This window comes from Ornithodoros turicata, chromosome 6, assembly GCF_037126465.1.
Source record: "Ornithodoros turicata isolate Travis chromosome 6, ASM3712646v1, whole genome shotgun sequence".
Taxonomy (NCBI): domain Eukaryota; kingdom Metazoa; phylum Arthropoda; class Arachnida; order Ixodida; family Argasidae; genus Ornithodoros; species Ornithodoros turicata.
In genome coordinates, this window is record NC_088206.1 from 23,685,522 (window position 1) to 23,708,553 (window position 23,032).

The window sequence follows — 23,032 nt, forward strand, 5'->3', positions numbered from 1 at the left end:
AATTATGAGGATTCATTATAAAATAATTAACGGCCGCACTAATTACATTGATAAGACACATCCCGTCCACAACTATTGCACTCGAGTACATTGTGCTGCTTAGGCATCTCTCTTCCTTTTGTCTTTGATTCGAGCGCCTATTTGAGCAACACCTCCAGGATATGGAAAAGGCCTCTGCCTTGCGTCACACTGGAAGGCCTGCTGTTACTATTGTGGATGCTGCCATGAAGTAAATGAAAGAACGAATGAGAAGAAAGCTCGAAGCAGGTCGCAGGCCTCCATATAGGTGACGTAAGCGTGCATGCCCGACATTATTTAGGAAGTGTGGGTTTTCCAATCACTTTTTTGTGCCGAACGTGACTCTGCTTTCACCTCTAGATGTTCTGAAAATAAGCAGTCTTCCGCTTGTTTATTTTCTTATTTTTATTTCTCTAAGGGAGGGAGTTGATAACCGACAAGCATTCTTGATGGTGCCGGGAAGAGACTAAGACGCAAAATTTGGAATTAAACATTGAAATGTCCTCACGATAAGGCCAAGAACAAACTGAAGCGTACGATACAGTGATCATGGAGTAACAAGGTGCAAGTACAAAAGTGAGGTGCAGTTACTGAATTCGCTTTCTTAGCTTATAGAGCATAATTTCTTTTCAGCATAATGCAGGATAATTTCTGGGGTTTTCCTCAGACGCTGTCACACATACGGCGGCACATTTCTCTCAGAAGTCGCCCCACGACACACATTGGTCATCGTCGAAGGCATCCCCATTCCCCACAGAGAGAACAAAAAATGGACCAGGGCTAGCTTAACAAGTGGCAATCACCCCGTTCCACACGCTACGAGCAGCAGCCCACAATTCTGAGCAGCAGCACAGCGAAGAAAAGTTTGGCAAAGCTTATCAGAGCTGATTCATCACGTTTTCATTCTGCGCTTGGCAATTGCTGCTGATAGCCGGGCTCCGCGCGCGATATCTGATGTACAAATTCCTTCCTCGTCTGCCCAAGCCTCTTTCCATCTTCGTTCCTCCTCGCCGCATACTTTTGCATACACCGCTTACTTCAAGTTGGCTTTCTTACACGTTCTTCTGCTATCAGGCAGAACTTGAATCAGAGGAGGTGTCCCTGAATTCTGGTCATGAGACTTGCTCAAGCGACGGTTTGGTGACGAAGAATTTCTCGTTCAGTCTCATATGAGAAAGCTCATTGACTTGAATCCAGTTTGTTCTTCGGATGACGTCAAGGGTCTCAGACATCTCTACGATAACGTGGTTGCGCACGTACGAGGATTGGAAGCATTGGGAAGAAAGCGGGAGACTTTCAGCAGTCTTCTGCTTCCGATACTTCAACGAGCACTACCAAGAGACATTTTGCTCAGTTTCAACAAAAGGAACATAAGTGAGCGAAGAAACAGCACTGCAGCGGTTCTCGAGATGGGTCAACAAGAAACGGGCCACGGCGCTCGTCAGGGAACGATCGACAGGTCGGATTCTTTTACACAGTTACTCGACTTCTTGAAAGTGCAAGTCCAAAGCCGAGAAGATGTGGAGTTCATGCAACACATGAGCAGTAGGACGAAGAAACAAGACAGTACACACATCAACAAAGACAGAGGCAAGCGCAAAGGTTCCAGGAAGTCATCGTCAACGGCTGTTCTTCAGCAATCCACCCAGGTAAACAGCTGCTTCTTCTGCAAGGCGGAAAGCCATTCAACGCTGGAGTGCGACATGAAGATTGGACTTGAAGAGAAGAAAAACAGACTTCGCTCTGAACGGAGGTGCTTCAGGTGCACGAGGCCGAATCACCAAGCAAAGACATGCCGAAGCCAAGTAAAATGCAGGAATTACGGAGGTAGACATGCAACGGTCATGTGCGACCCAGACTTCGTACAGAAGAAAGCATCCACGCCGGATGCGATTACGTCGGTTCCAGTGAATTTGGAGTGTCACAGTGACCAAAGGAGATCAGCCGTTCTGTTACCCACCCTGACAGTTTGGTGTTGCGGGACTTCTCAACGGGAACATGTTCGAGCGCTCCTCGACAGTGGAAGCCAACGTTCATTTGTGTGCACAGAAATCTCCAGGAAGATGAGATGCAAGAAAGTTGGGACGGAGACGCTGACAGTCGGAGTCTTTGGTGGTCATCAAACCGAGAACGACTTTCCACGCGTACTCGTACGCTTGGAAATAGGAGACGGCAAGTGCCAGGAGATAGAAGCCCTGGAGATAGAGACGATATGCAATCAGTATATTCCAAGCCCATCAAGTTCTGTCGCCGAGAAACTAACACAGCTTCAGTGCAGATTGGGTGACACGTCAGCACTGGGAGGTCCAGTTAACATTGGGCTACTGTTCGGATGTGAACACTATTGGACAGTCACCACGGGCCGGTCAAGAAAACTGAACGGCCAACTACGAGCAATAGAAACGGTATTTGGATGGGCTGTCCAAGGTCCCGCACCAGAAGAAGCAGAAGGAGATGGCCAGTGTTCACAAGCTATTGCGTTAAAGGCTGCACTTTGCAACCGAGATACTTCTGACATCTTGACGAAGTTCTGGACACTCGAAGCAATTGGTATCGATGACATGGAATCTCAGGGACTGGGCGACCCGGTTGTGAACTACTTCGAGCAAACAGTGAGCAAGACTAATGACCGATACGAAGTAGCATTACCGTGAAGGGACCACGTTAACCTCAATAACAACAAAGGAGTGGCCAAGAGACGGCTCCAGCAGCTGACGAGAAAATTACAGAAAGCACCGGTGTTGCTGGAAGCCTACGACGTGGCGATCCGACAATACTACGGAGACGACATGGCGGAGCTGGTGGGCGAAGACGTTCAGACGGAGCATTTCACCTATTACATGCCGCACCAGGCGGTTGTTCGTGAAGCAAGCAGTATGACGAAACTGCGGGTAGTGTTTGACGCGTCGTCACACGTTGTTGTTGTTGTTGTCGTCACACGCTTCAGGGTCATTGTCTCTCAACGACAATTTACAAAGCGGACCGAACTTAACAGCAGATCTCGTTGCCCTCCTACTGAACTTCAGGCAGCACAACGTTGCGCTTGTCGCAGACATGGAAAAGGCGTTCCTCCAGATTCAAGTGAAGGAGAGCGACAGAGACGCCCTGCGTTTTTTGTGGTACGATCGCATGCCACGGCCTCAGGAGGACGCGCCAAACATTGTCACATTCAGAATGAAGAGAGTCCCATTTGGGACTACTTCAAGTCCGTTTTTGTTGGCAGCTACGCTGAAGCACCACTTCGAGAACATGGCGCACAAGTTTCCAAGGTCTTCGAAGTTGCTTTCTGAAAGCATGTATGTAGACGACCTACTCACGGGGGCTGAAAATGAAGAAGCGGCGCTGAAGCTGTACGAAGATGCCAACGACATGATGACAGAAGCATCGATGAAGTTGCACAAGTGGGCTTCCAACAGCAAACTTCTTCGGGAACGTTTTGAGACAGATGCGGGGGACACAAAGCACCTCGGCTACGTTGCAGGAGTGCTGAAAGTACTGGGACTAGTGTGGAATCCTTTCGAAGACAAGTTGTGCTACACCGTAGACAATGTACCGAGCTACGATGAAGAAAAGCTACACACAAAGAGAACAATGTTGAAAGCAACGGCAAGTGTGTACGACCCGCTTGGATGGGTAGCACCATTTCTTGTACGCGCCAAGCATCTTTTTCAGAAGCTATGGGTCATGGAAGTCGACTGGGACGACGTATTACCTGATGGCATCGATACTGGATGGAAAAAGTGGTGTTCGGAAGTTGACAAGCTGCGGAACATTCAAGTTCCTCGCTGTTACACCGAAAGTCTCCCAAGCCAGAGTTGTTCCTTCCCCTTACACATCTTTGCGGATGCAAGCCCCATCGCTTACGGAACTGTTGCGTACTTGAGCGGCACTGACGAGCATAATACCACTTCGACGATTCTCATCAGTAAATCCCGAATTGCTCCTGTCAAAACGTTAACATTGGCAAGACTGGAACTAATGGCGTGCGTGTTATCAGCGAGATTGTACTCCTACTTGCAACGTCATCTGAAAGTCCGTCTAGAAGAAGTGGTCTTCTGGTCAGACTCGACGATCGCTATCCATTCGATCAACGGCGAGCCAAGCAGGTGGAAAACCTTCGTACGAAACCGGGTGGAAGATATTCAACGACACACGGATGCTATTCAGTGGCGACATTGTTCCGGGAAGGAGAACCCGGCAGACTTAGTAACGAGAGGAGTACACTCTTAAACCCGTACCTTTTATTGTAACTTTTAGAAACATGTAACTTCTATATAGACGTAGATTTCGAGATTTCTTATAGGTTACACCACTGTAACGTATATTTAGAGGTTAAAAGCGACCAAGGTCATGTCTTTACAACACGAATAGAAGTTACATCTCGGAAAAAAACAAAAACAGCTTGTTGTAACTTATAAATGTACCCTCTACTCCGGCACTGTAACTTCTAAGCGAAATCTCCAACGATAATTTCTTTGTTAGTTTCTTATCGTTCATGTTCTTATCGTTTGTTTTCCTTCTATTTTTCAGCATAATGCCGCGTTTCAGCCTCCCATTCGAGACGACAGTTGAGAATCTACGCTGTTATTTTTTATCTGTTTCAGCGTCATCTATACGTCGACTACATGTTATCAATGCTGTATGAACACAGATTATAAGTTCGCAGTCTGAAATACTGATAGTATGTTTCTTTCTAAAGAGTGGAAAACAATTGTCAATGCCGCAACCACCAAGATTTCCGATTTCGCTGCGTAGCCGAGCCTGGTCTAGGTCTATCCACACTGAGAGCGGTTTCCTTGAAACGCTTAACGCTCGTCGTCCGTCCGTTAACAAGTGTAATCTGTTTTAATCAGTGGTTTTCCTCGCGTTTATCATAGTATCGTCAGGAACAACGGAAAAGCTAGATGTCGCTAGCAAACAAGTATATTTTCGGTGTTCTCAGGGGAAAGTGTAGTGAGTGCGAAGATTGCAAAGAATATATAACCGAAAACGAACGTCACCACCGCAGCCCTAATTCACACACTTCATACACTGGGTAAGTGTACATTTTGTGCTAGGTACGTGCGTTATTTTGATAGCAAGAGCTCTTAGCGCAGGTTTGTTGTGATTATGACAAGCGTTTTGCGGTCCTGCATATGAACGCCACTTACGCTTGCTACTTTTCTGCTCTTACTTGGTCGCCAAGTCAATACACCGGCGTGCATTTTGCGAGCTGCGGATATATGCATCGAGATATATAATTCGCAGCTCCCTACTTGTTGTATTCTTACGATATTCTAAGTCTCAATCGCGGAGTGAACGCCTTCCCGCATTTATGCTGCTTTGTACCTTGTGCTTTGTACGGATTTGAATGGTTCCGTAAATGTTACTCTCATTGCCCAAACTTTTGTTCCCAGGATCCCACATGCAGGTTCACATACCGTCACCAGCGCAATGCAGTACCTCACAAACTCGTCCCAGAGCGCCTCCAACGCTGATAACGCAGTAATGTAGTGTCTCCTGCGTTACTGTACACTCATATTCCTCAAGGTTGTGTGCGTTTTATGTAATACTGTATTGCCATTTGCGCTCGCCTCTGCAACACGAATGTGGAATAAATTTTTTTCTCCTGCAGTTCTCCATTTCGTTGGGTGTGTTCAGCTTAGCAAACATAGGTCAGTTGTTTTGACTCGCTAGCTTCCTCGCACTTTTATGCATTGCTTCTCACTTAGAAGATAGTTCTTTTTTCCACATACATGGTAAAGCGACCATGGTTTCTCCTCACATCAGAATCGCACTTGTGCACAATGTGTCACCTCTCGACAGACTTCTGTTTTTGTAATATACATATGTTCAAGATCTCCTTTTCTGCGGGTTCATTTTGGTACCTTGGTGTGTTCTGTAAATGTCTGTCCATATCCCACGCACGGGGTGTTTGTTTTTATTCGCATCACACCAGCGCTCATTTGACAGGTGGGTTACGTTAATTTTCGCAAATTAACCCATCCGTAGTTACAAACATCTCCGACATTTCCTGACGCATGTGTCTGTAACTACGGACCGATTAATTAGCAAAAATTCACATAACCCACCTGCCAAATGAGCGCTACTCTGTTGCGAATAAAAATGAACATCCTGTATAAAAAGCCGCGCGCTGGCGTACCCTTTACGGGCAGGTGCTGGATTGAAGGCCGTAACCTCTAATTAGTGGGTTTCCTTGTAACTTTTATAAAAGGGGTCGCTCAGAGGGTACCTGGTAGCTTCTGAAATAGAGGGTAAAATATTGCGATTTTTTACCCTTTACTAAAGGGTACGGAGTTAAGAGTGTATCCGCGACGAACCTGGTTTACAGTACCCTGTGGTGGAACGGGCCGGAGTGGATAAGGGAATCAAAAGAGAACTGGCCTCGAGGAAAAACGGATGGTGTGCAGTATCATAGTAGTGAAGAGGAGGCCGTGAAGGAAACAGGGGTCCTTCAGACGCAAGTCGCTGAAACGACAGGCAACGCTTTGCTAGACGTAGAGTCGTATAGCAGTCTTCACCGACTCCTGAGAGTGACAGCCTGGATTCTGCGCTATGTGAGAAATTCGAGGCCAGGGAGAAGAACGTCGGGTCCCATCACCGTTACGGAATTAGCCGAGGCAGAGAAGCACTGGACAAAACACGTACAGGGACAATGTTTTGCGATTAAGTGCACCCTGGAGAACCGGAAGCTACCAGCAAATTCTCCCCTACGCACAGTGACCCTGTTCATCGACAAGGAGGGCCTGCTCAGAATCAACGGCCGACTGCAGTTCAGTGGGAAAGGGTACGATGAACAGCATCCCATTGTTCTGCCGAAGATGCACCATCTGTCAACGTTAGTAGTGCGAGGATGTCACCGACAGGTGCTTCACAGTGGTGTGCGAGACACACTGGTCCAAGTAAGAGAAAGGCACTGGATCGTGGGTGCACGACAACTGATAAAGAAGCTCATCAAACAGTGCATCATCTGTCAGCGATTCCATTCAAGACAAGCGGAAGAAGCGGTACCACCACTACCAAAGGAACGAGTGACAGAGGCGTTACCTTTCGAGGTCACCGGAATCGACTTCGGTGGGCCATTGTTAGTAAAAGGCAGGAGGAGTACCCACAAGTCGTACATCACGCTTTTTACATGCGGTGTAACTAGGGCACTTCACCTAGAGTATGTTGAAGATATGTCTACAGACACGTTTCTACGAGCATTCAGACGATTCGTCTCACGACGAGGAGTACCACGGATCATCTACACTGACAATGCTCTGTCTTTCAAGCGGTCCAAGAAGCACCTGGAAGAACTTTGGAACGCAATTCGGAACCCCGCGGCGCCAAGATCACTTCGCAGGTCAGAAGGTACAGTGGAAATTCATCGTGGAAAGAGCCCCTTGGTGGGGTGGGTTCTACGAGCGTCTGATGGGATCCACGAAGCTGGCGTTGAAGAAAACTATAGGGACAAAGTTTTTGTCTGTGGACGAGCTGACAACGTACCTGTGCGAAATAGAGGCAGTCTTGAACTCAAGGCCCCTAACCCACCTCTATGACGAACCACAGGAGCCAGTGCCACTTTGCCCCGCTTACTTTCTCGCAGGAAGAAGACTGACCACGCTACCGAACTTAACGGGTCCGGAAGTGACTAACATAGCACACAATCAGCTGCGCAAATCGTGGTCGGATCGCCAAATGGTTTTGGCAGCATTCTGGAAAAGATGGTCCAAAGACAATCTTGCAGAGTTGAAAACAGGGCCGTCAACAAGAGGACGGAAAGCAACGATTGAGGAAGGAAAACTCGTTTTGCTGCAAGAGACTATGCTGCCTCGGCAGCAGTGGAAGATGGCAAGAGTCGAACAGTGTTTCGTCGGAAGAGATGGGAAGGTCAGATCGTGCATGCTGAAGCTTCCGAGCGGCATAACTTTGAAGAGACCAATTCAACTATTATACCCCCTTGAGTTAGGAGAATGAAAATGTCTACGTCATTTTGGGGGGGAATATGTTGGATTTCGCGTTGATATCAAGGAACGAGGAGAAGGAAGAAGCGATGAGGAAGACGAAGACGATTTTTTGCGTTGTAACGTTTTGATTGGGTATTCTACGTTGGGATCTCGTGGGAGCAGGTTGGTTTAATTAAACTGCGTTGTTTCTGATCAACTGATCCTCTCATTTTTATCTTCACTTATCGCCGGTCTCTAACTAACGTATTTGAGACAAAACAGCTAATGGTACGTGAAGTCTTCCATCCCACAAACAATTAACAAATAAATGGCGACAATGTCAGCTGCTTTTCCCTTTCATTCTTCAATTCTGCAGTGTCTTGGAAGAAATACTACCAGACAAGCAATCTCTGAATGTAACTGTCCAGTAACTAACTACATACACAAAGTGCTGAAAAAGCCAAATGCCCACTGGGCCGACAAGACAGAGTTCAACTATGTCCGATGGGGCGTGGTGACTCCCGTAAACAGCTCACAATACATTTCCAGTCGTCGTTATCGTCGTCTCTGTAAAATAAATCTGACGCGCGCGAGGTGAGAGCGGTGATGACACCGGCCTCCTAACTCGGTCAGAGTCCCCCATGCGTTCCCAATGCGACTCGACCGGGCACGTACTCTGTGGTCACATGGTACAACTCGGTCATGTGACCTACTCGACTCGAGGGCTTGTTTTGGAACGCACCCATACTTGTTCTAAACCACCATGCTTGCCACTTCTTAGAATGTGCATTTTTCACCTGAGAACTGAAAGAAAATGTACGAGAGCTGTCGTGCCCAGTAACTTCTGAAAGTCGTCTACTCACGCCGATGCACTAGCGCGAGCAAAAGCAGACGATTTCTGTATCCTATCACGGACTTTCCCGCAGGGTAACGTGGCCGTTCTTATTGTTGCCAACAGATATCGCGCATGCTCTGCAATCTTTATCAATTTAATTCGGTTATTTGATAACTGTGGCGTGTTTTGTCGGATAAATTTGCAGTATTTCATTTTCAACAAAGGGCAATCGAATTGTACACTTTATGAGAGGAGCAGGGGGTACGAGACCTTCCCTTTAAGGGTGGCGACGCCTGTACGCCTCCCGTTTTCAACAAATCTGGCTTGATAACGATATCATTGGAGGTGATGGTTGGTGCGGTGAAGTTCATTTTTAAGAGTGTACGTCATTGTAAAACCAAAGCCGAACGAAATCATGCATTCCGTTTTTACCGCATCAGACTTTCCCGAGATCGCGTCGTCGTAGGCGGCACTCGCATGTCCGCACAAAACCCTTATCCCATGTGTGCTCAACGCTGGGAGTAAGGGGGAGAATCCTGCCAGTTTACAACCGCTATCGATGGAAAGTGAGATAGCTGAGTGAGCTGGCAATTACTTCAACTTCTATCACGCAAAGGCGAATATCGACATAACTTTAGCGTACGAATTTCATCGACTGCAAAAGCACCGCGTACGCACCATCACTACGCAGTGCGTGGAACAACTAGACAAGCCCCACTGGTCGACACTCGCAGCCCTAAACGTACGCTCCGTACAGCTCCACGCGGAAGACGTTGCACACGACTATATCCTCCGTAAGACATCACTTCTGTGTCTTTCCGAGACGTGGATGAAGACGGAGAGACCGATTCAAGTCGACGACTTTAAGTGCTGCTGCGGGGCGCGTCGCAGTGGCAAAGACAACCGAGCGGCCGGAGTTGCCATTTACCTGCGATCCGGAGTACAGGCTATACGCCACTTGAAGTCACACTTCCTGGAGACGACGTCGGAGAAATTTGCGCCGTGCAGCTTCCCACAGGGATCGTGGTGGCTGTGTGCTACGCACGCACACGCTTCTCGATGTCGGAGACTTAAACGTGGACGTTTCACTGACCAAGAACACCACTTTCCTAAGTGATATGTTCGAGCAACTGGACTTTCCACTGTGCACTGACATCCGCCAACCCACAAGTACACATGGCTCATGCATAGACTTGGTGTTCCAAAACAGCCCCTCTCGTTCAGGACACCACTCACCTCGCCAATCATTTCAGCGACCACAAATCAATACTCATCACGCCTAAATACATATGTCTACACACTGTCATCCGGCCTCATTGCACCACACGCACAGCTGACACTGAATCATTTCGCGCTATGAGTCGTAACCGTAGTGTTTTTTTTCTTCTTCTTTTTTTCTTGTTTCTATCTGAAGCATCCAGGCTTTGTTGCATGGAATTTCGCATGCAGTATCTACATGAAGGTCCCAGTGGAATGCAGCTATAATTTCAAAACGATTCGAAGCCTCGAGACTCTAAGCCAAATAAAGCAACAAATAAGAGCCACATTTCTTGATACAATAGTCCTGACACAAAATTGAACAACAGCGGTCACAAACTCTCCGCAGCAAGTACCCAAGTACATAATTATGATTACCTCAGCCATTAGATAGTAGGGTACCTTCCTCTTCTCGGACTCTGGGAAGCCTCTGGTCAAGTACGCCTTATCCACGCGAACCAAAGCCTGAAAATATACGTAGGGAGGTAGCAACTCCAGCGGATCGGTGGGGAAATGTTGAGGAAAGATCCCGAGGGCTAACTGCCGATATTTCGAATAAAGAAGATTCTTCTTCTGTGCTGACCCTAAGGTTGCGGGTTCCATCCCGCCGAGGATGCCAGCAACTTGATGGCAGGAAACAAGTTGGTTTGACACGCAGTCTTCCGCGAGGGACGTTAAATACGGTTGTGCAAAATTAACCCAGATGCCGACCACTGTCGTGGCATCGCTTATGATAGTTGTCTCGCGACATAAAGCCACGAATTATTATTCTTAGTGCGGCAGTCATATCGGTTTCATGAAGCAATATGGAAACCTACGAGAAACACAGAGGAAGGAAACACAAGGAGCGAGACTAACGTAGCCACCCTCTGGCGGTCGCTCGGGTCAAAATCGCCATTACGTCCTGTCCAGCACGGGATCCTTTCTAAAGTTTCGGTTCGCTGCTCTCCGAGCGTTTTTTGCTTTTCCAAAGTAATTTATTGTTAAAATGTGAACACCATCACGAAAACGACGTTATGGTAACGTGTCCCTCTCCCGGCTGCGGTTCTCGTTCAAGGGAAAGCAGCTCTGTTTGTTTGTAAAAAATACTCACTTGGTTGTTTTGGTCTCCTGTATGTGTTTGTGTCATCTTGAATTGTCCGCTTGGGAGCTGGCGCTGTGCCGCAGATTCATTTCATATCACCTATATTGTTGCACAAGTCCGATTAATGGTGTTCTGGGTACGGTATTCTTTACCGCTTGAGCAAAAAACATATACAGGGTGTTTCACGAAAATGTCACGGCTGAATATTCCGAAAACGGCGCCACCTATCGGGAAACTTTTTTTTTTCGGTTAGCATCCTTGATGCGCCGGCCGTTCAGTTTCTCATTTGCATGTGCTTGTAGGGGAGGTGTTGTTCCTTGACACGAGTCCTGACCGGCGATGAAGGTATGCCACGTGAGGCGATGAAGGTATGCCACGTGAGGCGATGACGGTGGCCTGTCTCCATGGCCGCGCCGGTGGAACTGAGGCAGGTGCTCCAGGCGCGTGGCCATCTTCGTCGTTGTCCGTGGCCTGCTACAGTACTCCCCCTCCCAGACGCGGAGCGGTGAGAAAGAATAACAGCGCTGTCACCGGAGGAGGAGAGCAAGAGCAACCGGACGCGCACTACCGGACCTGTTCGGGGCACGGCACAACACCCGCTGCGGGAAACGGTCGATGAGCGGAGCAGATGAGGGGCGAAGTCGTTGGGCGTCGGAGTCGAGCGTCAGAGTCGTGGCCTGGGGTGCCGCAACCGGCACGGGAGCGAGAGCTCGTAGGGTCCCAGGAAGTGAGGCTGCGTAGCCGTGAGGAGTGCCGAGACGCCGGCTGAAGCGTGCTGTAGCGTAGGCTGCCGCGACTGCCGAAACCGGCAGGGGAGCACGTTGCTCAGGTGTCGCGGCCGGCAGCGGATGCGAGTTGAGATGCGGAAATGAAGTGGGGTGTGGTGTGTGTGCCGGGGGCCGTGGAAAGCGCAGGTCGGTCCCTGGAAGCCGTGAACCGGTGGGCGGGTGCGATGGTTAGTTAGCGGTCGGGTCGTTGCGGGTAGTCGGATCGGTAGCTGATTGATAGCGTGGACAGAAGCGGTCGGCGTGTCGGTCGAGAGCCCAGTCAGCACAAACCCTCGGGAAAAGAATGGGAACACAATGGGGGTTTCGGCTCCTGAACGGGCGATAGTGCCCGACTGGTTCCCAGCACTGTGGGAACAGAGGAGGTAGAGCGCAAGAGAAGATAAGGTCGTCCCCCGACGGTGCCCTGATCATTTCCCGGTCTGGTCTGCTTTTGGTCATGTAAACAATAATATAGGATCGCTCCCCGATGCTGCTCTGATCATTTCCTGGTCTGCACTGATCTTGGTCATGTGACCAAAATATAGGATCGCTCCCCGATGCTGATCTGATCACCTCACGATAATCAGTCAGATGACCGGGGTGCAGCAACGGATTTCTCTTCCCAGACTGTCAGGCGCCGAGTGTTGCAATCCCGTTACCGTCAGTTTCGAATCTGACCAATGATGTTCTTCGATCATCCAGCCGTGTTTGCACTGTCGGAGTCCCCGTCGCTCTCGCTGTGAGTAACGAATGTGTCCGGCCGTGCTCCCGAATCTTTCGAGGAATTCCGACATTTTTAAGCGATTCACCCAGGGGTAAGTGCTATTTCTTCTTGTGGTATTCCTCGCATTGATAAAAGTTACTCATAGATGATTTTCAACATGAATGACACCGTTCTAGCAGGCTTCTCTCAAAACTTAGCAGCGCAGCATCACATAGTTTCGATTTCAGTGATGGTTTTTGCGTTGCTTTTAGGATAATGGACTACGTTTTGGTGAAAATATGGTTCAGTAAAGTGTGGAATCGTATGTATTGTGTATTTGACATCAAACGAAATATAACCATTTCTCAGGGCGACTGCGTGCTGCAGCTGTGCTTTCCAACTCCTGCGTGCCTACAAAACTGGAATGCTGGAGGTCTTCAGCTCAAGGTTCGTTTTTGTAGTCATTCTAAATAAAAAGAAAAAAAACTTCCGAAGTGAATAAATTATTCCGCTCTAATCAGTTTGCGTAATATGATCGACGCATGATATGTCAATTTGTTTAAAATTGTGAGTGAATGAAAGCTATCCAGATCTTTTATTCAGAATGTCATGCTGGGCCACTACCAGAGCGTGCTTAAAGAAATCAATGCCTTGATGCATCAAGGACACACAGCAACAAAAGTACACGCACGCGTCCAACAGAATGCTGACATGTGAACTGTATGCTACGTCCACACTAGGCACTGAACGCCGCGAAAGCCGCGAACGACGGGAATGCCGGACAACTCTTCACGGCCACACAGCAATCCGCGAGAGCCGGGAAAGCCGCGTATAGGCGTCGAACAACGCGGCGCGAGGGTAGAGATTGCTTCTTTTGACGGGAGTCGCGGGTCAGGACCAATCAGCGCGCTCCACGAGCGACAATGCTGGGAAGGAAGCGCAGCGGAGTGGACAACAAACATGGCGGACGCGTAACCTGGTCTACGAAATTATCACCAAGGCTCTAAGGCAGCGCGAAATGTTGTAGACAGCAAACGCAAGAGGAGTAGAAACGTAAATATGAAGATCGCATCACAGCAGCTGCTGGGAGACGACGAGGACGTAAGTGTGTGTCGACTATGTGGAGACATGTGTAGATGCGCTACATGCCGTCTGCTGCTTGCACTGAGCATCGCTTTTCAGGTTGCTGTATAAAACGCAATAAATACATGTCCTACAATTGTTATCTTGATTTATCATAACGACACTATACGTATTACGCGTGGGCAATTTGAGTACAGTTAGAAGAATGAAATGGTTCAGTTTTTGAAGCGGAGGATGGTAGTGCAGGAATTCCCGGTGTTCGGAGCACAGTGTGGACGAGAAGGTCACGAAAGCCGTAAAAGCGGTGAATGAGTTCCCGGCGTTCGCGGCTGTGGATGATGAACAGCTCGCGCCGTCTGGTTTTGGAGGCGCCGCCAGCGCTGCGAAGCTGCAATAGAAACCTATTGTAGCGGGAAACCTACGTGACCTCCGGAGCTGGGCCAATGACTGAGGAGTGGCCAACCTATTATGTCACCAATGACGTATATGACGTGGCGCGCGTTTCTCTCTCACTACTTTCCTCATTTCTGCTGTGCTTCCCATCTTCTTTTGTTGTTCCTTGTTTACCCCTTTCGCTGTATTTTTTGGTTTGCGTTTGTCGGAATGCAGCGGGAGTTACAAAAAAACGATAGAGCCTTGGCTGTTTTTGTTACATTAAGTATTTTATTGTGCGGTATACGTTTACGCAAGTAAGACGTACACAGCATGTCTGCGGTAACGAAACCAACGTGACATTAATATTGCTCCGGAAGTTGCTTGAAGCAGCCTAACTGCCGATGTCGGACTGCCTCGGGCATGGACTGCTACGGCGGACTGGAGCTCGGTGGCTGCAAGATGAAAATTAGTATCAGATATATAGCTATACATTTGAAAGTTGCAATGTAAACAGAAATAATAAAGGCGCTATTGAATGCGAAAAATATGAACGATTATGGTATTGTTGTGAGAAGCTCGCAGCTATGGGGTGTGGGGTGTGGGCTGGCGTGGGGTGGGGTGTAAAAGTATCTTTTATTGCGCTGCTTCACAGTGATATATTCATGCCGAATATCCAGACAAACTTGACTTTTCAGCTACGTACTGGACAGCTACTCAGTCAGTGTCGGATGAAAGAATTAAACGTATTCCGGTCCGGATTTACAGTGACCGTTGAACTATTTATCCACAAAACACGAAGTCACGAAGTGAATGTGGTGTTGTAAGGCAATAAGCAATAACAAATGACATACCTGTCAACAGTCGTTGACCGGGTATAGGAAGAACGAGGCGTTCGGATTCTCGAATCGTTTGTACACCAAAAAGCAGAGCAGAAATGTTGCGCAGGCATCTTCCCTGGCAGCTGTGACTGTTCGAGGACACTGACATGGTCCAGCCAGCGTTTTGAAACAGGAAAAATCGGAACTCATAGAGCAACCCACCCACTATACACAACATGGGCCATCCGAGACGGACGCCGGCGACTCCAAGGACGCCGGTTCGAGCCGGCACAGCGGCCGCGCTGTCGCCTGTTTGAGCGCTCGCCAACAAATTAGAAAACGGCCAATCATCGCTCAGAAAACGAATTCATCCTCATGGGAACCAATCAGTAAGCACTAGCTAGCGGATGTCGCCGTGACGTTAAATTTATGACGTTTTCTGACGTCCGATGACACGAAACGCATGAAGCGCCTCACTTTATCCCGCAAAGCAACAAGCGAGTTTCGGGCCCTTGGCGCCGCGCTGTGTGGGGTCACGTGAGCGGTCACTTGGTAGACAGGAGTATCCCAGAATGCAATGCGAAGGCGGCTGCGCCCGACCCGACCCAATGGAAAACGATCGGAAGGGCCGCTCCTGTGTTTCCCTCCTCCGTGACGCGAAAGCACCACGTTACACAACGCTGAACTGTCAGGGTGTTGCAGTCACGTCTTCTCACATCAGTCACAGTCCAAAAAGATAAATTTGTACCCTGCACTCCTAAAACGGAACTTCGCCCCATAGCATTCTCCTAGCGACACATCATACCGAATGACACCGTTGTGTGCCCTCATCTTGGAGACATATCATGTTACAAGTAATTTCTATCTGAATAGTTACTTTTATCAGAGTAACTTGGACCGGTAACTATAGTAACTGCTTTTGGTTAAAGCAACAGTAAAATGTAATTGTAAATAAGTTACCCAAGTACTGTATTATTTTCCATAGGAAATCCTGTTTATAACACAGTATAATTGTGATTGGACGGTGCAACTGCCAAAACAAATTTTTTGATAATTACTTTTAGTCGGCTTCTTAAAAAAACGTAACTGTAAAGTTACGTTAATGTGGGAACTTGCTCAAACTATATTTGCATTTCAAACACTGTAACTAAGCTACTATTTGTGCAGCCCAAACGTAACTGTAACTTAGTTACTTTTTCTTATTAACTTACCCACGACCGGGCATAACGCTTACTCACCTGCATAGTGAAATTCATCATCCACTTGTAAACCAGGGCATCTCCAAGGAACCACTCCTGGTCCTAAACGAGAGGATATTGCGACTAGAGTCACTGACTAACTGCGACCACAGGTCTTGAACACACGCCCTCTACGCGATGCGTATTAGGGGCAGCGCGTTTAAGGGGGTATTTCTCTCATAAACTGAGATTTTGATGTCCTTTGATGATAAGCGAAAGGCAGTTCAAATCTGAAGTATATAATCTTTCTTCATTGGATGGCACCGCATTCGTGCACGATCGCATTTCATTAGGCGATACATGCGTCACATATAGGCGTCACATGCAGGATAACATGAATTGGTTGATTCTTTCGCTCGCGCGCCGGACACTATATCAATCTTATAGTTGCGGACCAACATATATGCTGAAACACCCTGTATGAAACACCCTGCTATAATTAGAAGGGTGGCAGTCGAGTCGCAGGAGGCGGCTCGTTCAGGGTGGCTGTTTCCTCTTCCAAAAATTAAAATAATCATAAAGCACCATGGAACGGAAAATACTAAAGGATGAACTGGGTATTTAAAGGAATGTGACGATACAGCTGTTCACTGCACTAGACAAATAAATGATTCGAACTGTGAACCGCTGTGAACCGAAAACACCGCTAGGAAATATGCTGTGTGTCTTCTGAACTGTCAATCTTTTAAACTATCATTCCTGTCTGGCGACCCTTTGAACACGCTACCACATATCCACGCACGCTACCACATATCCCGGAATTCATAGATGTGACCTGATCTCGACTTGACATTCAGCTGCCTTGGAAGAGTTTCAATGTGCTTCAGAAACCCTCCTCGGCTTGAAGCGTTCTTACGCACCCAGCTCGACTTGACAAGTGTGGCGAAAATTCCAAGTCAGCGCTCGGGCTAGCTTGAACCCGATTTAGATAGCGCTCCAATGCGATAGCTTTGGTAAACCACATGACACTCATAATCTTGTCTTGTCTTAACTTTACGTGAGCTGATGCGTCATCAGTCTGTTTACTGGACCATTGCGCAAGTGTCGTTGCCAGACGACAGGTGCAACACATATTATTAGTCTTGAGGCTAAGAAATATCGTGTTTTCATACTGCAAAACAAATTTTCAGTGCAAAATTGTACGCAAATCTAACTTCCACACAGTGTTAAAGCCAGCAGACTGCAACATGACGAAGTAAGTCAGAGGGATGGGTTCCTGAAACACGCAGAGCGTCTCGAGCGAAGCCAGGTCTTGGCGCCGACTCGCACAAGCCAAGATGCGGCTTCAAGTCACGTCACATCTCTGAATTGGGGGTTAGAAAGGTGTTATCGGAGTTATCAGGTCTGGCGCCACAAATGTTTAGCATGATAATACTCACCCCAGCGTAAAGTTTTGTCATGTTGAGGTAGCGAGCGAACAGAGTGAGGACACATGTGCCAAGGTTATGTGTGGCTGCCCCCACAGCTTCCCCGTACTTTACCTGCGTTCCGGCTATGACGGCTGCATTCACGAAGAAGTTGAAGTTAGCGCCGAAGTGAATCACGAAAGACGACAAGGAAGAGACATGCAGGATGAATTAACGACTCGCCATTTGCGTATACGTTGCTCTTTTAATGCTGGAATCGTATGGCACGAAAAACTAGCCGAATTCTGCCCGAACCTAAATCGGAACTTTTACGTACATCTCCGCATGCTGCCAAACTGGAAGCCGAAGTTCAGCCGAAGGCTAGCGACCATGGGGCACCTTTCAGCCATCCTGCTCAATCCTGGTGTTCATAGGCGAAGACACAGACACGGCAACAGTCGACCCGAGTAGTACTATTAGGGTGAGAAACTACGGCAATGAGGAACGCCGGCACCCCCGCCCCGACTTTTTTTTCGCGATTTTTGCCCGTGCGCGGCAGGCTGGGCGGGTGGAGGGCTGCTGCTAAAGAATACGGGAAGCTAACTTGGGAGAAAAACTCAACAAAAGAAAAAAAAGAAAGTAGAAGAAACGCAATACACATAATAAAGAATATGGGAAGCTAAGTTGAATATTCCAACACGACACAATTAATCAATTTCTTATTATGTGAATAGCACACATGCAAGGAAATCGTGGAAATCAAGGCAGCTCGTGAGTTTGGATCAGTAGCATGGAACTGTATTGGTAGGACCAATGTCGCGCGTTTATAGCCCGTTCTTAGGCGATATGTGAAGATTGCTTCATGGAGATTTCCTTCTAAAAGTTTATTCTCTCTGTCTCCATCCTTTTTGACCGATCGCAGAATTAGCCGCGATTACACATTTTTGTATAAATGTGTTCATAATATTTTAGATACGACATCTGTAATCAGCTTGCTGAATTTTCACACCCCGACTCGCATCGTCCGAAATATGTCCCTGTTTTATGTGGATGATACTGCAGCTCGTCAGTCGCTCACGCGACGTATCCAGACGTCTTTTAATTGTGTGTCAGGTCATGTTGACCTATTTCACTCATCTTTTAGTCATTTTAGACAGGAGGCCCTCTATTACCTCAAGCTGTGACTTGCTGTAGGTGACTTGGTGCACTGCTGCATAGGCGCTGTAGTTTGCAGGCACCTTTTTCAATAAAGTATTAAATAACGAGAAACATTATCAACAGCTAATAGAGAGCCAAGACTATGCATCATCCAAACAAGAAACGAGAAACATGACGATTTTAATACAGTGACCAGCACAGAGCTAACGCTGAATAGCAGAGAAACACTTTGAATGGTGCATCATCCACACGTAAACAATAGATACATGCAAGGAAATAATGAGAAACATAATCAACAGCTAATAGAGAGCCAAAACAATGCACCATCGAACACGTAAACAAGAAAAATAATTTAAAACAATCTATCAAAACGATAAACATGCACGGCGCATCTGCCAACGTGTAAACAACAGACACATGCAGGAAAATAATATCGAAACAAACTATCAAACAACAAACATTACAAATTTAATAAATTGAAATGGAAGTAATCTATCTTTTGAACTATCATAAAATCATCCTTGCGACCTAATCTAGTCGAACAATATAGAATTTTCGTCCTATACTCAGGCACTATGAACATTACGTTGCCAGAGGTATCCAACACACGCAGTACAGCCAAGCTTTACACAGTACAGCCAATCTTTGCTACTTGAGCCCGGTGGAGGTCAGTCTCTCTCTCTCTCTCTCCCTCTATACAGCCCAAAGCGAGGAAACCGAACGTCCTTTGTCAATCTGTTGTTTGGGGTGGGAACTCTCTCTCTCTCTTTCACATTCTTTCATCCAAACGGAAATATCCTTAGGACTGGTGTACAGAGGCAAAATTTTTTATTTATCAACTATCGCAAATAGACGTTAGAGTTATTCGATTCTCAAGAAGACAATAAGAATTCAAACAAAAACAAACAATAGCACGCCAAAAAAATCTAAGAACAAACTTCCATGTCAGTGCAAACTGGTTTTAAAGAAATATTATCTAAGCAAACGAGAAATATTAACGATGGAAACAATACTCAATCAAAACGAGAAACGTTGCATTTAATGTATTTCAGATCAGACACAACTATCATGCATACATTATTCTCAACTCACAAAATATGAATCGAGTGAAAGTGAAGTTTATTCAGTGATAGAAACTATACTAATTCGAAAACGAGAAATAAATTTAATTACATAGTTTTTATGATAACTTTGCAACAGTAATTTCTACACGCAGAAGCCACAAACAAACAACTCGTCTGAAATGCAAATTGTTGTAAAGCTTTCTACAGCGGAAATCAACGCACACAGAATAGTATAGATATGCTTATGAGATATGCTATAGATATGCTAAATGAGTATAGATATGCTTTTAATTAAGTGTAGAGGCACACTCGAAAACAGAACAGGCATTTGCTCTACATTGAAGAGATGGACTGATTTTGTACTCGCTACCATAGGTCATGGGAGGACATGATAAAAAGCTGCTTCGAAAAAAGAAGAGCAGCGAAATGATTCTATTATCACAGCATTTCAATACGTCTTAAGCATGGTCGTATTCGGAGATATGGTTCAAATTGCGGAATTGAAGGTGCAAGTATTTGTATGCCGAATCTCCAATAGTTATAAAAATATTTGTATATCAACATCGGAAGGGGTGCTGGGATTGATGGTGGAGTTTTTTGGGGTTTGCTAATGAAGAATTGAAATACACTAGACCAGATGTAATTGTAATCATTGCAATGGGCATTGCATTAATCAAGAAAGCAATCAGATCAAATTATCATATACAAACAGTCTATATTGCGCGATTCATTACGGATTTGTTGAAATTACACCTAACGGTTGGAATGGAAAATACATTTTAAAAATCTTATGACGTGATATGTTCCACTAGAGCCTTTATACATTTATTTTCTTCTACCAGTTCTTGCAATGATGCGGCCTTCCCTCTCTCACTTCGTTTCCACTTGTGGGTCTGAATGAAAAAGACGTGTTTCTGTGATGTATATTAGCGCGCTGCGTGGTTACGAAGAATGTTTGCCTAAATTAATTACTGCTTTTCACTTTGTTTCAGATGATCACTCGATTGATATTAATAAAAATATTCTACTAGTTGGGAATGTATATTTGAGCTGTGTGCGCTGATTTCCGCTGTAGAAAGCTTTTACAATAATTTGCATTTCATTACAATAGGTCGCAAGGATGATTTTATGATAGTTCAAAAGATAGATTACTTCAATTTCAATTTATTAAATTTGTACTGTTTGTTGTTTGATAGTTTGTTTCGATATTATTTTCCTGTATGTGTCTGTTGTTTACACGTTGGCAGATGCGCCATTTAGAGTGTTTCTCTGCTCTTCAGTGTTAAGTCCGTGCATGTTTATCATTTTGATAGATTGTTTTAAATTATTTTTCCTTTGTGTACCTCTTGTTTACATGTTCGACGGTGCATTGTTTTGGCTCTCTATTAGCTGTTGATCGTGTTTCTCATTCTTTCTTTGCAAGTATTCTATTGTGTGCGTGTGGATGATGCGCCGTTCAAAGTGTTTCTCTGCAATTCAGTGTTAGCTCTGCTGCCAGTCACTGTATTAAAATCGTCATGTTTCTCGTTTTGATAGATTGTTTTTGAATTATTTTCTTGTATATATCTCTTGTTTGGATGATGCATGGGCTTGGCTCTCTATTAGCTGTTGATCGTGTTTCTCGTTATTTCCTTGCATGTGTGCTATTCACATCATAAGAAATTGATTAATTGTGTCATGTTGGAATATTCCACTTAGCTTCCCATATTCTTTATTATGTGTATTGCGTTTCTTCTGCTTTCTTTCTTTTTTGTTGAGTTTTTCTCGCAACTTAGCTTCCCGTATTCTTTATTATGTGTACTGTGTTACTTCCGCTTCATGTTTTTGGTTGGGTTTTTCTTATTCTCACAGAATCATAACATAATTCCTGCCACTACTGACTTGATTTGATATATATTTAATCTCGTACTTTTGTGTATGGCTATCCTCTGGCATGGAAAACGTCCACCGCGCAGCTGTTGTATCGGAAGAAGATTACGAATGAAGTCGGCCCAGGCTGAAAATCGTGAGTGAAGTCGGCCCAGGTGTGACGGCACCATCGATTGGTGGGGTTGCTGGTGTGCATGTTCCTACTTGCATGTAAACCGACCACCGCGACACTGTTGTATCGGAAAAAATTACGAATGAAGTCGGCCCAGGTGTTGTCAGTGTGCATGCCCCTACTTGCGTGTAAACCGCCTACCGCACCCCTTGAAAAAATTTATGAAAGAAGTCAGCCCAGACAGAAAAATTGTCAAAGAAGTTGGCCCAGGTGTGACGGTATCATCGCCTGGCAGGGATGACAGCGTGCATGTCCCTACTTGCATGTAAACCACTCACGCGCCGCCTGAAAAAATTGCGAACGAAGTCGGCCCAGGTGAAAAAATACAGAACGATAAGGGCACGCGCAGCCCTCCGGCTCGCTGGTAGGCACTCGGACAGCCCCTCACCCGCGTGTACATACTTGCATGTAAACCACTCACGCCCCATCTGAAAAAATTCCGAATGAAGTCGACCCAGGGTGAAAAATGTGAATGAATTCGGCCCAGGTGTTGTCAGTGTGCATGCCCCTACTTACATGTAAACCACTCACACACCACCTGAAAAAATTGCGAACGAAGTCGGCCTAGGGGGAAAAATCGCCAGAGAAGTCGGCCCAGGGTGAAAAATACACGACGATAAGGGCACGCCCGGCCCTTCGGACTGTTGGTAAGCTCCCGGACAGCCCCTCACCCGCGCACCACCCACCGCGTGCTGGAAAAAAAAATTCGTGAGAGAAGTCGGCCCAGGCTGAAAAATGCCCGACAGTAAACGAAGGCCCTCCGCCAACTCCACCGATAACTTCATAATAATCTGATTAATTGTGCCATATTGGAATATTAGCTGTTGTGCTTGAAGTCAGAACTTTGTAATTAAAACTCTGCTATGGTGCTCACGTATAATAATGTTACTTTTTATACTAAAACTTTTAATTTTAATTGTAATCGTATTGATTAAAAATATCATCTTTGATTAAAATGTGCTACCCCTTCTGCTTAATTGAAAACTTGCGTGATTGTCACTAATAAAAATATTGTGTATGATGTGTGATACCCCTTCAATGCTATTGCATCATGCCTGTAATAAGTATAACCTTTGTTATGTGTATCGTATTGTGTTTCTTCTGCATCATATTTTTTGGCTGGGTTTTTCTCCTTCACACAGAGTCATAACATAATTCCCGACACTAATGACTTCAATAAATATATTTTCACTTGCACTTTTGTGTATGGCTATCCTTTGCATGTCTATGCATGCATGTAAATCGCCTTCTGCGTAGCTGTTGCAGCGGGTAAAAATACGAATGAAGTCGGCCCAGGCTGAAAAATTTACGAGGGTT

The 23,032-nt window shown here is 46.1% G+C and overlaps 1 protein-coding gene across 2 annotated transcripts in view; it reads right to left on the reverse strand.

Moving 5' to 3' along the window:
- The window catches only part of LOC135397743 (uncharacterized), a 186,350-nt gene that overhangs the window by 12,300 nt on the left and 151,018 nt on the right, over positions 1 to 23,032 (reverse strand). For both annotated transcript variants that reach the window (XM_064629339.1, XM_064629338.1), the window contains 3 exons: positions 17,486 to 17,607; positions 16,107 to 16,169; positions 10,417 to 10,503 (listed from right to left, as the gene is read on the reverse strand). In XM_064629339.1, coding sequence (XP_064485409.1) covers positions 10,417 to 10,503; positions 16,107 to 16,169; positions 17,486 to 17,607 — 272 coding nt within the window. The remainder of the gene's footprint in view (positions 1 to 10,416; positions 10,504 to 16,106; positions 16,170 to 17,485; positions 17,608 to 23,032) is intronic.